Source organism: Crotalus tigris, unplaced genomic scaffold (assembly GCF_016545835.1).
Source record: "Crotalus tigris isolate CLP2741 ecotype Arizona unplaced genomic scaffold, ASM1654583v1 scf7180000017744.3724543626:3957646, whole genome shotgun sequence".
In the NCBI taxonomy this organism is placed as follows: domain Eukaryota; kingdom Metazoa; phylum Chordata; class Lepidosauria; order Squamata; family Viperidae; genus Crotalus; species Crotalus tigris.
The window spans coordinates 1,621,918-1,636,552 of NW_024096611.1; the positions used below are offsets into that span (position 1 = coordinate 1,621,918).

The window sequence follows — 14,635 nt, forward strand, 5'->3', positions numbered from 1 at the left end:
TTAAAAAAATGGAATGACTTCTGATCATATTTTGTTTTTCTGGTATTTTTTTCAAAAGCAATGGAAACCTTGGAATCTGATTCATTAAAAATTATTTAATTATATTATGTATGAATACATTGCATAAAGCAACTTCCTCCCACTTGGTTACATTGAACTACAATTCTCATTCCACATCACATATCAAATTATCAAGCTGGGGATTATGTTGTTTTTCAGTGGTTTCTCAATTTTTTTTTACTCCTGATCCCAAACACATTTGTAAATATTCAGTCCCTTTGCTAATTGAATGTTTCTAATCCCAATTTCTTCCCAATTTCTGTTTTTTATTCACCAATTTCTTTTATTACAATGTATAATGAAGGATTATGATTATGATTTCATCACCAGTTAATTACAAAACTGTTAAAATTCATACGATATTTATTGGTGAATAGTGCTATTTGTAATAAAAAGTTTAAAAAAAAGTAAAAAAGAAAAATCCCACATGTATTCAGGTTCCCAGTTTCATAGGAGGATCTATACATGTGCAAATATAAGTACAGGTAGTCCTTCGACTTACAACAATTCATTTAGTGACAGTTTGAAGCTACAAAGACACTGGAAAAAGCGACTTATGACTGATTTTCACACTTATGTTCATTGCCAAGATCATGTGATCAAAATTCAGATCCTTGGCAACTGACTTATATTTATGATGGTTGCAGTATCCCAGGGTCCTGTTATGACCTTTTGTGACCTTACGTCAATGGGGAAGCCAGATTCACTTAACAATTGTGTTATTAATAACAGAATAACAGAGTTGGAAGAGACCTTGGAAGTCTTCTAGTCAACCCCCCTGCTCAAGCAGGAGACCCTATACCATTTTAGACAAACAGTTGTCCAATCTCTTTTTGAAAACATCCAGTGTTCGAGCACCCACAACTTCTGGAGGCAAGTTGTTCCACTGATTAATAGTTCTAACTGTCAGGTTCTTGGTTCTCTCTTTGGTTAGTTTCCATCCATTGTTTCTTGTCCTGCCTTCAGGTGCTTTGGAGAATAGCTTGACTCCCTCTTCTTTGTGGCAGCTCCTTAGATAGTGAAACACTGCTATCATGTAACCCCTAATCCTTCTTTTCATTAAAAACACTAACTTAATAGTTGCAGTAATTCATTTAACAACTGTGGCAAGAATGATCATAAAATGGGGCAAAATTCAATAACTGTGTTGTTTAGCAACAGAGATTTTCAGCTCAGTTGTAATCGTAAATCCAGGACTATCCGTACATGGAAAAACCCATATCTCAATTTCAGTCCATTACATGCATATTTTGAACTACAGCAGCTGTTTTGAGTCTTCGTTTTTACCGGTATTCACATTATGTGTGAATCTGAACTCAAGTAAAGAACTGTAGATCAATTGCAACAGTCTGAATGGGCAGGCAATCATAACCACCAACAATTTTTATTTTTATTTTATTTTTTGGACTCCTGCTTTATAAGGTCAGTCTTCATACATTTGACCAAACTTAATCCTTTTTTTCCTGAAAAATGGGATGCAACTGACAAGAGACCAGAATAGTGCAGGAGAGTATGCTACTGCATGTGGTTTCACTGGAGATATATTTTCTTTGGGAAATTTAGGGTATAGAATATTTGTCCGTGTTTACTATTTTAGGAAGCATTGTGATTACTTTGGTCAAAGCAATTGTTTTAATAGAGCTTAAATATTTATGGATTTTTTTTAAAAAAAAAAAGCAAAAAAAAAAATCTTTTCATGGCTATCCAAGGAAATGCTACTTTGCTCCAAGGTTTTAAGGAAGATTAATTCATAATTTAATGATTTAATAGTTTAATAATTCATGTCAGGTTTCTATTCAAATTTGCACTAGCAACTTCATAATTTTTACCTTATTCTAATTAAGCTGTTTCATATTAACTGCTGCATAACTGACAGCAAAAATAGATGCAGGTTTTCTTAAGAAGTCAAGGTTTTGATTACTTGAGTTCATTAAAGATCCCAGTGCACTCAGAGGTGGAGAATAAGGGTGTTAAGTCATGTATCTTGGCCAAATTCCAGTTTAGGTAATTACTGCTAATCTCCTTGCCTAAATTCCCCATCCAGTTTTAATTGGACGTAGACTTCTTCACTAGTTGCTCAAACATCATATAGCATTTTAATGACTGATTTAATCAGTTCTTAGGAGTTACGCCAGAACTGCAGATTAAGACAGAAGGCCAAATCTTCTCTCTTCCTTACTTTCAAAGCTGGGAGGTCTGTTTAGTCCTGCAGATATCCCCAAATAAATAAAAATTATCAGGAGAGAGGGTGGTGATCCTTATTGGTTCCAGAACAAACAAGGACATTATCTACTAGAGATAACTTTATGCCAGAAATCAAGCAGGCAAGCCAACAAGCAGAGGCATAGCAACAAATATTACTTGGTAGTATATATCTTTTTTAAAAGGTACAAAATCTACTATTTTGCTCTTACATACTGATAAAGATATAGCAGTGCTAGGCTTCTAGAATCTGAATCAGTGTACTAAGTCTGAAAATGAAACATTGCAAAGTAAGTTGCTTTGTTACTTGCTCACACAGGTAACCTTGTTAGGACTTAATATTATGGCTTAATATTTTTACCTGGAGCTCACCTGCTGCGTCTGAGAATTATGTGCAGAATAGGATTATTGTTTAGTCAATACTCCAGATAACTGTGATTTATTGGTAAGCCAAGATTAAAAATGTTAGCTTAGTGTTTCAGATGAACCCAACCATTACATTTTCCAAATATGAAAAGGAATCTGCATATTTGACCTTGCTTCCCCAATTAATAATTGTTATGAATCCCTTTGATCTCTTTAATAGAAATTGGTATAGTGGTTAAATGCTGGTCTAGGAGCTCTCCCTTAGGCATGAAAGCCACTGGGTGGCTTTGGGCTAGTAGTCACTCTCTCACAGCCCAACCCAGCTGGTAAAATAGGAAAATAGGAGGGAGGTATTAGGTATTTGTGCTGCTTTATGTTACAAATATAAAAAGGGGCATAATAATAATAATAAAAACATTATTTCTTTGGAGGCTTAGTTGCTGAGATGAATGTCCATAGCTCAACTCTGGCACTCAAAATTTTGTGTAGATAGGTTTTGGTTGTGATGTATTCTACAATAAGTGTACAGAAAATAAGACATGATTTAGAACTAGCACTGTTTATTTTTCATATTTAAAATTATAATAAGAGATCCAAATGCTTAGGTAACAAAATCAGTCAGAGGGTTGGTCAACCTTTGGAATAGGTACTTTCTCATCCCTGCCAGTATATTTTCTGGTTCTTCTGCAGCCATGCTGTTCTCAGGATCTCCTCTCTGACTACAAGGGCAGCTTAGAGAAGGGACCACAAGTGTCAGGGCCATTTCTGGAACATTAATACCTGATCAGATTTCGGTTTCATGTTCTGTGCAGGATGGACGGAAGAACACAACTATAAGCAGCTGCCATCAATCCCTCCCCCCCCCCTCCATCAGCTAGCTTAAAATAGGCAGCATCTCATTTTTGATACAGGAGCTTCCACCATCAGTGTTTAAGTCTAATGAAGACCTCACTGTTGCCAGAACGAGGTGTTCAGTTTTATTAAAGTTATCAACATGACTATTCTTAAATCCCTTTTTTCCTCTTTTGATGAATCAGGTTCTAGGTAAAAATTTAACATTCCTGTAAATATTGAATGAACTGCAACTCCCTTCTATTTTTTAATTTGCTGTAGCCTATTTTGCTAAGAAATTGCACTTATACAGATAAATTTTAACAAACTTTTTGTTGTTACATCCAGGTAACAAGCATGGTAAGTATTATCAGTAAAACAAATATATACTTTAGCTATGCTTGGCAGAGATATGTGTATACGTATGTATGCATATGTGTATGTATGCGCACATATATATGTATACATATATATATATATATTTAGTAGCTTTAACTATACTGTTAGCCTGTTCTGCTTCTAAAGGAGCTGTTCAAATTAAAAAAGCTGCTCACTTCTCATTACTCTGTATGAGCTTTCAAGGGAATACTTGTGTGAATCTGTATTCCATATTGGATGGCATGCATTTCTAGCCAGCATGCTTGCAACTTTGCTTGTAATCATAGGTTTGCCTTTTAGTGCTTCTGTCCCTTCATTTTTCAGTCTTACGTCCAAAGTTGAGCAGTTCCTAAAACCATGATTTATCCCATGATTTTAAACTTTTGAAGTAAAATGTAAATTCTATTTAAATCACTTCCATTAAAATCAAATTTGCTGTTGTTTATATAGCAGCAGTAACAAATGATCTCTGAGAAAAATGTGAATGAATATAATATAACTTCTATTTGTCAATAAATCAGTGCCTGGCTAGTATTTGTTTGGAATATTGCCCATTTCAGCCCATTCATGCACAGCTTGTAACTCCAAAGATGCTGCCACTCAATGGGAAAACCCCATACAGGTGGAATCTATGTGTGAATGGCACAAATGCATGGATGGTATCAATCAAATCAGTGGTGGGATTCAGATGTATGAACAACTGGTTTTCTGTGTGGATGCCGCTTCCGGAAGTCCGTTCTGGGCTTGGGCAACAAAAAATTAGCTACTGGTTCTGCCAAAGTGATGCAAACTGGCTGAATCCCACCACTGAATCAAATGCATCTCTCTGTAGCAGTTAGCTTTCTCCACATCATATGAACCCCCAATCTTTTATCTGTAGCCTCTCGGCAGCCATATATCCAAGCACGCCCATTTTTTTTCTTTCTTACTTCAAGATTTATGTATTTATTTAGTAGAGGCTTAAAATCACAGTAAAAAAAGAGAAAAGGGATTATAAATAGTATAAGAGTAAATAAAAAGCTGAACTAAGATTAATCCTCCCTGTTAAAACATTGTGTTTAACCCTTTAGAAGTTTTCTAAAATCTAACTATTAGTCAATAATAATCACTTTAATTTCAATGAGTCAGAACAATGAATTAATAAAAAATTCTGTCTAATTCAAGAATCCTGTCCTTATTTAACAAATCAAACAACAATGTAGATATTAAAAGTCTTAAGAGAAACATAAAATTCAAATGCAGTGTTAGTCCATATGTAGAATTATAATTCATAAATGGTTCTTAGTTTTTACCTTGATGCATAATCCCATAACTTGATATGTTACTCTTCAGATGTGCCGATTCCTATGTGGGCTTGTATATAATGCAGTATAGGGATCAGCCATGCTGGCATTATTCCAGTCCTACACAGAAGTTGCATGCATTTGTTTAGCAATGACATTCCCTTTTAAAACAGTTATTCTGTCTTTCTGACATAGGAACGAAAATGTTAAAACTAGCAATTCTTGCTGTGCAACCACTGACTAAATGTTAGAGACTGTTAAGCCAGAATCCAGACCTCTTGATCCAAAGCTGGAACTTGGGCTAGTGAAGTTCTATGATTCAAGAGTGGGCACCTATGAGAATATAAGTGATTGCCTTTGTGTGATTAACAAGGCAAGTCTTATATCTTAGGACGGTTAGGAAGTAAGAGACAACAAGTGGCTGTGTTCATAAATTCATTATTAAGCAAACTGGAAACAAACCAGCAAAATAATTGTGGCTTCATTAGCTAATTCCTAGCTTGTTTCTTCTCTTTTTAGCTGTTCTTTTCTTGCATCCTCTGGATTGATTAGAGGATTAGGCAAGGGATAAACCCAGAGTAAGACAGAATCCCACAAATCATGTATCCCTGTTTGCACATAGTGCTTGAGATAGAATTGGAGTCAGTAAGCCAATAACAAACTCTTATTTAAGTCTATAATTTATTATCCTAAAATAAACCACGCTTTATTCATTCAGATTTTTTATCCAAAGCTAAACCAACTACGTTATAATTTGCTACAATGTTCTCAGGGCCTGATTCTTGCTCTAGTTGCCCACAATTGCAGTATAGTCCTGAAGGAATCGAGTCATATCTCTCTATTTCTAGACGTCCTTCATTACTAGAGCCAGTTTGGCCTAGTGGCAAAGACAATAAGCTAGAAAACAGGAGACTGTGAGTTCCAAGTCCTTCCTTAGCCTTGAAAGCTAGCTGGGTGGTCTTGGGCCAATCTCCCCCCCCCCTCTCTCTCTCAGCCCAATCCACCTCACAGGGTTGTTGTTGTGGAGAAAATAAGAGCAAGAAGGTGTGTTGGATATGTTTCCACTTTTGAGTTATTTGTAAAAATAACAAAGATGGGATAAAAAAAATAAGTAAAATAAATAATTTTAATTGAATGATGTTTGGAATAAAATGTTTCCCAGTGTCTGGATATTTATTCTATGATTCTTCCTGTATAGATCAACTTTTAAGGTAGAATCCACTCTAAGTATTTAAACCAGGGGTGTCAAACATCACGTGATATGTTGCGACGTATTGTGACTTTTTTGCCATTGCCGGCAGTCGGGTGGGCGCGGTTTCGCTATGATGCATCCAGCCCGCGGGCCGGCAGTTTGGCACCCCTGATTTAAACCTTGTTCCTTAGGAAGATATTCAGTGCATATGTATATTGTATATTCTTTAAAGAAATAGGGACTTAACTATGGCTGGATTCATTGAATTCTGTGCTACATTTTCAACCACTTAAGATAAGACTTCCTCTAATTCTTGTAAACTCCTGCCATGCATTGTAGTGCTGCTCTATTTCTCCTTGCAGTACAAATCACAGCAGCCTTTAAAATGACTTTTAGGCTTCCTGAGAGTAAAGAAGTTAGATGATGTGCAAAGGATTTGCATTTATTTTAGATTTTACAGATGTACATATTTACACCAAGACTTTATTCTCAACTAGCAATGGGAGTTTATTGCTGTTTCAGAGTTTCATTTTCGGCTCAGCAAAGCATCTTTCCTAATTTGTTGTGGTACCATCCCAGTTTTCAATTCTCATTCAGTCAACTTCCTACTTTTTTTTCAGTAGAGAATCTTTTTTAGAATTAAACATAATAATATTGAGCAAAGAACTTTGCCCTGATGCAGTTGGAATGTATTTTATTCCCCCCACCCCCCCCCAGCTACATTTTTCTGCATGGTATGCTCTGTATTTTTCACATTTCCTGTGCCGTTTAATTTTAGCACATATGCTTTCTAACTGTGCTTGCTCAGTGTGCTTTGTTGGGTCTGGAGTATTAATGATTGCCTGTAATTGTCATGTTAAAGGATCAGACTGCAAAGGACAAAGCACTCCAGCACATGGCAGCCATGTCCTCCGCTCAAATTGTGTCTGCAACAGCGATTCACAATAAGTTGGGTTTGCCAGGAATTCCCCGTCCGACGTTCCCTGGAGCACCTGGAGTAAGTTAATTGGCTAAAATAAAAATATATTTTCACCCAAAAGTGATTGACAGGATATGCCTAAAATCAGTTAACTTATCCATAAAAGGTTCTTCCCCTTTTCCATTATAAATCTTTTGGCTTAAAAATGTGCTTTAATGAAAGCAACTTTTATTCTGTAAATCTCTGTGTTTCATTTTTCTCTTTCCTTTTGCCCCAATCTAGTTTTGGCCTGGGATGCTACAAACAGGACAGCCCGGATCTTCTCAGGAGTAAGTAGGAAATCAAGAAACCAGCATCTCTGGTTTTGTATGTATGTTTACATGTGTTATAGTATGGAATATTTGCCTGATTGCACTTTCAGGTAGCAATTGCCTCATTTAGTGACTGTTTGCACTTACAACAGTGGTGGAAAAAGTAACTTAGTGATCAATTCTTGTATATACAATCTTCACTAGTCTGTAAAGCAAAGGAAAGCTGAAGTAAGATCGTAATTACAGTCACAGTTTTATTTAATGACTATTTTACTGAACGATCGAGTGTCAACTGAGGTCTCTAAACAAGGACTACCTGTTATTGGAAATGATGCTTACTGGTCCAATAGAATTTAGTCCCTTTCTCAATAAATGAAGAAAGTAACAACTGGTATATAGTATTTGCATGATCAAACTTTTCTGTAAAAATAGTAATTCCTGAAATTTAGAAAATGTCCCAAACATTTCTACCTTACTCAAGTTACAACCACTTGTTCAATGACCATTCAAAGTTATGATGGCACTGGGCAAAGGGAATTTATGATTGGTCTTTGAAATCACCTAATCAATTACTAAAAAGATATGAGTATTTCTGGTTTATGCTTTGAGTAATTTGACTTTGTGCATGTGTTTGACTAATGAGTCACAGTAGTGAACTTGGCACCCTAATTAAAGTAACTTGAGCAGCTGAGGGGATGGGTGAGGGAAATCTCTCTCTTTTTTTTTGTAAAAAAAATATTTTCAATTTTACAATACATTACATTCTTAAAAATACTTCAGATAAAAAATAAAACAAATTAATACACACTATTTTCGGTATTGCTCATCCGTTTCCCCCAAACCGCATCCACCCTCTAACCAACTTGCCTCTTTCCCTCTTCTTTCTCTTTCTCACTCACCCCCTCTCCTCCACCTTCCTACTTACTTCTCACCTTCTTCTATCCTCTCACTCCGGATGCGGTCTGGGGGAAATGCCCGAGCAATTCCTCTCTCCAAATTGAAACCTCAATATTATATACAATAAAAACTATTTCTACTTATCTGAACTACTTAAAATGGGTTGAAATTTAAGTAGGGAAATCTCTCTTTAGTAGGCCCAAAGGAGATAGTTTGTGTATGCCTTGGCAAGTCACTTTGCAGACCAGAGGCAATGCAATTCCTTCTCCTCAAAACAAAAAGGTGCATTGGGAGAGGTTGTGCATTGCTTTAGGCCAGGGGTCCCTAACCTGTGGGCCACAGCCAGGTAGTGGGCCATGGCCTGCTGGTCACCGGGCCGTGGGACAGGCTGGCCAGTGTACGTGCATGTGCACGCACACCTCTTCACTTGTGCTAGCACTGCGGCCACCTCTCTGCCTCAAGGCATGAAAACAGGATGCTGCCGCCATGCTGCAAGGTGCAAAAACGGACATTGCCATGCCACAGGGCATGGAAATGGGCCACTGTTGTGCTGCAGGACACAAAAACAGGCTGGCGCCACACTGCAATGTGCAGAAACAGGCCGCCACCGCACCACAGGGCACAGAAACAAGGCGCCATGCAAGAATGGGGCAGGATTAGTGAGTATCACGTGGGTGCTAGCCCTGCCCCATTTGTGGCACGCGTGTGCTCGCAGCCCCATGCTCATGCACACACATGCATGTAAAATGCTTCCCCCTCCCTTTCCTCCAGCCCACCAACCGACAAAGGTTGGTAACCTCTGCTCTAAGCCTCTTTTACTACTTAACTGTAGCTGAAAGAGACTTCCGTACATGCACAATGGAGAAGCTTCTTCACTCCCTTACTGGGATCTGCCAGAGGAACCCTCAGAGTGAGATAGTGTGGCCAGTCCACTTTGCAGTTAAAGGTAACACGGGAATAATGAATTGCTTTGCTGTCATAGCAAAGCACTCCTATGAAGCTTGTGCATGGCCCTTGTTTATTGTGCAAGAAAGAAGGAATCCTGCCACCTTAAATCTCCCAGAGTTAAAACTGGGTCCATATGTTACCCATAAAAAGGCAGGAACAATGGCAGATCTGTGATGCAGATGATAACCATGTTTCCCAGTAAGGATCCATAAGCTCTATTTGTGGTTAGCGTGCAGCTGAGTTAAAACTTATATCAAATGCTCCTTAACAGAATTTGCCCGACCTCTTTTTTTTAGTCAATAGTTTAGTAAACGCATTTACTAAGTTTCTATTTTCAATGTAAAAGAATATCTACAATAAATATTGCTGCACTGGACTGAATTACAATGAGATGAAATATACTTATTTTTATTAATAATTATTCTAAGTAATTGTGTGTGATTTCATTGTCTATTGGTTTGTTTCAGCATAAAGCCATTCGTTCAGCAGGCCTATCCTATACAGCCCACAGTCACAACTCCCATTTCAGGTAACATTTATTAATTTGTTTTATGCGGGTCAGGGTAGATGGAACTCAGCCCATATTTAACACTCGGCACAGGTTGTGGTTGTTAAACATGTATCAAAATACGTAGGAAAATTTGGTAGCCTCTTTATTTAGTTTAACAATAATGAATCTATATGTATGTGAACTTGTGTACATAATTATTTGCACATTCATCAGTAGTTATAGAATATGCATGGGGCTTGGTTAACAATTGCTCCCACTTCTGAGCACAGCGGTAGCTTGATGTGTATTCCAAAATTCTGCACAGTGGAAGCATTAATGAAGGAGCAACTCAGCTAGAATCGTTCAAACTGTCCTTGTTGGCAATAACAACAACAAAAATAGTGAAATCAAATTGCAGTGTCAAGTTGACTCGTAAACAATTGCTGTTCTTCTTAATTTTTAAATTTTATTCCATGCATTTATTTCATTCCACTCTTCCTCCCAAAGGAACTTTTAGAAACCATTCAAAAGAACCTAGTTATTATAAAACAAGCTCTCATACAATAATAGAATAGCCCGATTGGAGTACCAGCATGAAAAATGCAGCTCAGTTCAAAGACAGCTGAATAGGCAGCATAATCTTGGGACAGTTGTCATCTTGCAAATAAATGTCTGAGTAAACAAATGTGCCTTCAATTGATCTTTAAAAGACAGCATGAAAGCCAACCTTAATTCCATCAGAAAAGTGCTGTTTAGTAGCTCTTTCTGTCCACCATCTTGCAAACCACACCCACTGATCTTCATACTAATGTGAGAGGTGATAGGTCAAAATTACAATAGCCAATAGAGTTTTATAGGCTAAAGTCAGTAGTTTGAATTGGTGGTGCCTGCAGCCAGGGAATGCTTAAAGTAGCGGTCCCCAATCTTTCTGTCTTTTTGGACCGGCAGTGGTGATGAGGGAGGAGATGGTTCCAAGCAGCAGCAGGCAAGCACGCTCCCACATGTAGCTCCAATTGCCAAGCCGCGGGTGCATACACCCGCCACTCATGCAAATGGAGTTTCACACATGAGAGTGCAACACATGCAGCTTGTGCAAGTGGAGCTGTGCATACTCGTCTGCCCCTTGCGTGGGCCGGTTCTGAATGCATTGGGCGTGGTACCAGGCCACAACCCAGGGGTTGGGGATTCCTGGCTTAAAAGACCAGTTTCCCATTAGAAAACAGTCTGAAAGTTTTCAAGAGTTAAATTTGATAGGTGGACAATGTAAATGGACTCTGTGCCGTTACAAAGCTTAAAGACTGATTTTGCAGCACTGAAAAGAAAAATGTATGACTCTTTTCACTCAGCGGATTAAAAGCTTGATTGCACTTGCGGATTGCATATAGATGTGGACTTTGTGTGGACAAATATAACAAAATAGGGGATTCATTTATAGAAAATATACTAGGTTAACAAAAAAAATCCCATGATAATTATATAAATGTATTAGAAATTTATTTGCATTTGAGTAACATTTGCAATATATAGCTACATATAGAATCATAGCTAAAAGTAGTCCTCGACCTACGACTATTTTATTTATTTACTGTTAAATTTTTATACTGCCAATCTCACTAATACAGTGATTCTGGGTGACTATAATGGAGGCTGCCTATTATGGTCACATGTCATTAACAGTGATCGCCTTGCTTAACAACCCCACAACTTGCTGTCCCTGATGTTATGTGGAACGTGGGATGCCTCAGATAGGGGAGCCTCTGGAAGGTCTAGCAAAGGCCCACCTGGCCTGGGACTCCAAGGCCTCCACCACATCCTGAGACATCCTGTGTTTTGTTCCCCAACCCTTGGGGTCCCCATAACCCCATGCGTTTGTTTTTCCCCTCATCACTGGGTCTCCGCAGGCCTAGTCCCCCCCTAACCCTGCAAGGCTTGGGCCTCCTCTGTACCCCCTGTTAGCCATAACCCACTTACATTTTGAAACACTCCAGATCTCCTGGCCTTGCAGTAGAGAAGGAGGGTAGACTACTCCATCCCTCAGCCTTCCTGGACTGATCACCGTTGTTCTGCACTTTGTAGCTACCTTTGTATTTTGGGCTAGTTATTCTTTCAGAATTTGCTCCCTTGTTTGTTGCAGGCCCCACTTGCTCATTTCCATGGGCTCCCCAAGATGATAATGCTCTAAGAAATCTTAAATATCAGTCTTGCCTTAATATGTACATATATGGCTGGTCATGGATGTCTAGAATATACTATAATATATCTGCCAAAAATGATTATGTGATGTACCAGTATTTTAAAACTTACCGTTAACAAATGAAGGAATTATAAAGACCCTGAGCAACAAAATCCTTAATAGTTTCATTGGTTCACAAAGAAGAATTAAAATTTGGAAGTAAAGTAGTATACATTTAAATGTTTGCTTTAAAATTAAAACGGATTCTACAACTGTACTGTTTCGGTTTATCACAACTATTAAAAGCAAGCTAGAAAACAATTTAGCTTGTAGCCATTTACCATCTAGAGCAGCGGTTCTCAACGTTTGTGTGACGCCGTCACACAAACGTTATGCGCATGCGCGGTGCGGCGCGCGTGGGGGCGGGGCCCCATGCGCAGCATGCATGCATGGAGCCACCCCATGCGAGGCGTGCATGCGCAGCGGCGCCCCCGGAGGGGAGAAAATGGCGGATCGCCACCTTTGGCGACCACCGAAAAATGGTCGATCGACCCCAAATGGGGTCGCGACCCATAGGTTGAGAACCGCTGATCTAGAGCAACAAATAAATTCTTAATTTTGTAACAATTTTTTTTAGGATTTGAACCCACGTCAGCTCCAGCACCTTCTGTTCCAGCTTGGCAAGGTCGATCTATTGGAACAACTAAACTCAGACTCGTAGAGTTTTCTGCTTTTCTAGAGCAACAAAGAGATCCAGATTCTGTAAGTGCTTCTCCAAAGTATTCGTTCATTCATTCATTCATTCATTCACAAGTAGTCCTTGACTTACCACCACAATTAAGTCCAAATTTCCAGTGCTAAACAAGACAATTGTTAAGTGAGTTTTACAATCTCTTGCCATAATTGTTAAGTGAATCACTGCAGTTGTTAAGTTAGTAACACATTTATTCAGTGAGTCTGCCTTCCCTATTGACTTTGCTTGTCAGAAGGTTGCAAAAGTTGATCACATGACCCTGTCAACCTCAACTGTCATAAATACATGTCAGTTGCCAAACATCTGAATTTTGATCACATGACTGTGGAGATACTGAGTCGGTCGTAAGTGCGAAAAATGTTATAAGTCACATTTTTCAGTGCCATTGTAACTTTGAATGGTCACTGAATGAACGTCTGTAAATTGAGGACTACCTGTATTAAATTTTTATGCCTCCCTTCTCACTGATGTAGTGACTCCGGGCAGCTTACAATATAATAAAAAGGTTAAAAAGTGTAATACAAAGTGATTAAAATTAAGAGGATTAAATGGAAAGCTAAAAACCAAGGGGATGGGTGACATGAGGGATGGGGATTTTTTCTTTACCCTATCAGCCACCCTCAATGTGTCATGCCCCTTTTGGGGTCCCAGGCCAGTAAATGGAGCCAAGTTTTCAGGCTCTTCCAAAAGGCCAAGAGTATGGGAGGCAGATCTTACCTCCAATGGTAGAATATTCCACAATATTATTCTCTTGAATCTTGCCAACCAAAATTTATGGGCAGATGGAATCTGAAGTAGGCCTTTTCCTCTGGAGCTAGTCCCATTGGGATGAGACATGGGTTTATACCATGGGTTATTATCCTGAACCCATGCCATAAAGGGCTTTAAAGGTAATGACCAACAACTTGAATTTATTGGTAATTGAATTGTATTATAGATATGTTTTTTAAGAGCTTGATTTTTCAGCTTTTGAACCTTTTTTTATTAACATTTAATGTGCAATAACTGGTTAGTAAAACAAGTAATTCCTGGCAGCATAACTTTTGTTCTAGTTCTGTAGATAGTGTCTTACTTATTATAGTTTTTGCTGATTTAATTTAACCCAGTGCAACCGCCCCACCGCTCAAAAATCTCTACGAGATTTAGCAATATTCAGCCAAAACCTAAAATTAAGGATATACATTAAACTATTATATTATAAGTGATTTTAGGGTCATTTATTAGCTATGTTAACATGGTGAAATTATACATTAGGCTTTCGCTTATCTTTCATCTTAATTTAATTTAAAATTTAAAAATAATTATTTCAACATAACTGTTAGAATGAAAAAAAAACTGCAGAAGAGAATAAGTAAATACAGAAAACTGACCAATTTGGAATCAAACACAAAAAATTAGATGTTTTTGTGCATTTAAAGTCATCTCTGTCATTCGTCTAATCTTGGTCAATCTTGTCTTTTCAGTTTACTTTCTGCTTAGTTCAGTTGTTTTAAATCTGTGTCTTAATCTCCTAAAGTCTGTACCTACCTTTTCACTCCACCTAAACTATTTATTAGGAAATCAGATGTTTCTGCTTTGTACCAATTTTCATAATTCTCTGTTAATTTACTGTAAATAAATGGATGTATTCACATGTTTATTTTTTTTTCATTTATTACACTTACCGTATATGCCGGCGTATTAGGCGACCCGGCGTATAAGACGACCCCCGTCTTTATAGCCGGGCCGCATTCCTAGAAAGTTGTCTTATACACTGGAAACTACCAGTGTATAAGACGACTCGGCGTATAAGACGACCCCCATCTTTGGCGTCGATTTCAGCGCTCGCAGA

General features: G+C 38.1%; 1 protein-coding gene across 9 annotated transcripts in view; it reads left to right on the forward strand.

The window, feature by feature from the left end:
* TEAD1 (TEA domain transcription factor 1) overlaps window positions 1–14,635 on the forward strand; it is a 240,900-nt gene that overhangs the window by 195,230 nt on the left and 31,035 nt on the right. For 6 of the 9 annotated variants that reach the window (XM_039340342.1, XM_039340341.1, XM_039340347.1 and 3 more), the window contains 5 exons: window positions 3,808–3,819; window positions 7,175–7,309; window positions 7,514–7,560; window positions 9,855–9,916; window positions 12,688–12,812. In XM_039340342.1, the coding sequence (XP_039196276.1) occupies window positions 3,808–3,819; window positions 7,175–7,309; window positions 7,514–7,560; window positions 9,855–9,916; window positions 12,688–12,812 (381 nt within the window). The remainder of the gene's footprint in view (window positions 1–3,807; window positions 3,820–7,174; window positions 7,310–7,513; window positions 7,561–9,854; window positions 9,917–12,687; window positions 12,813–14,635) is intronic. The other 3 variants (XM_039340345.1, XM_039340349.1, XM_039340348.1) reach the window with 1 other exon arrangement.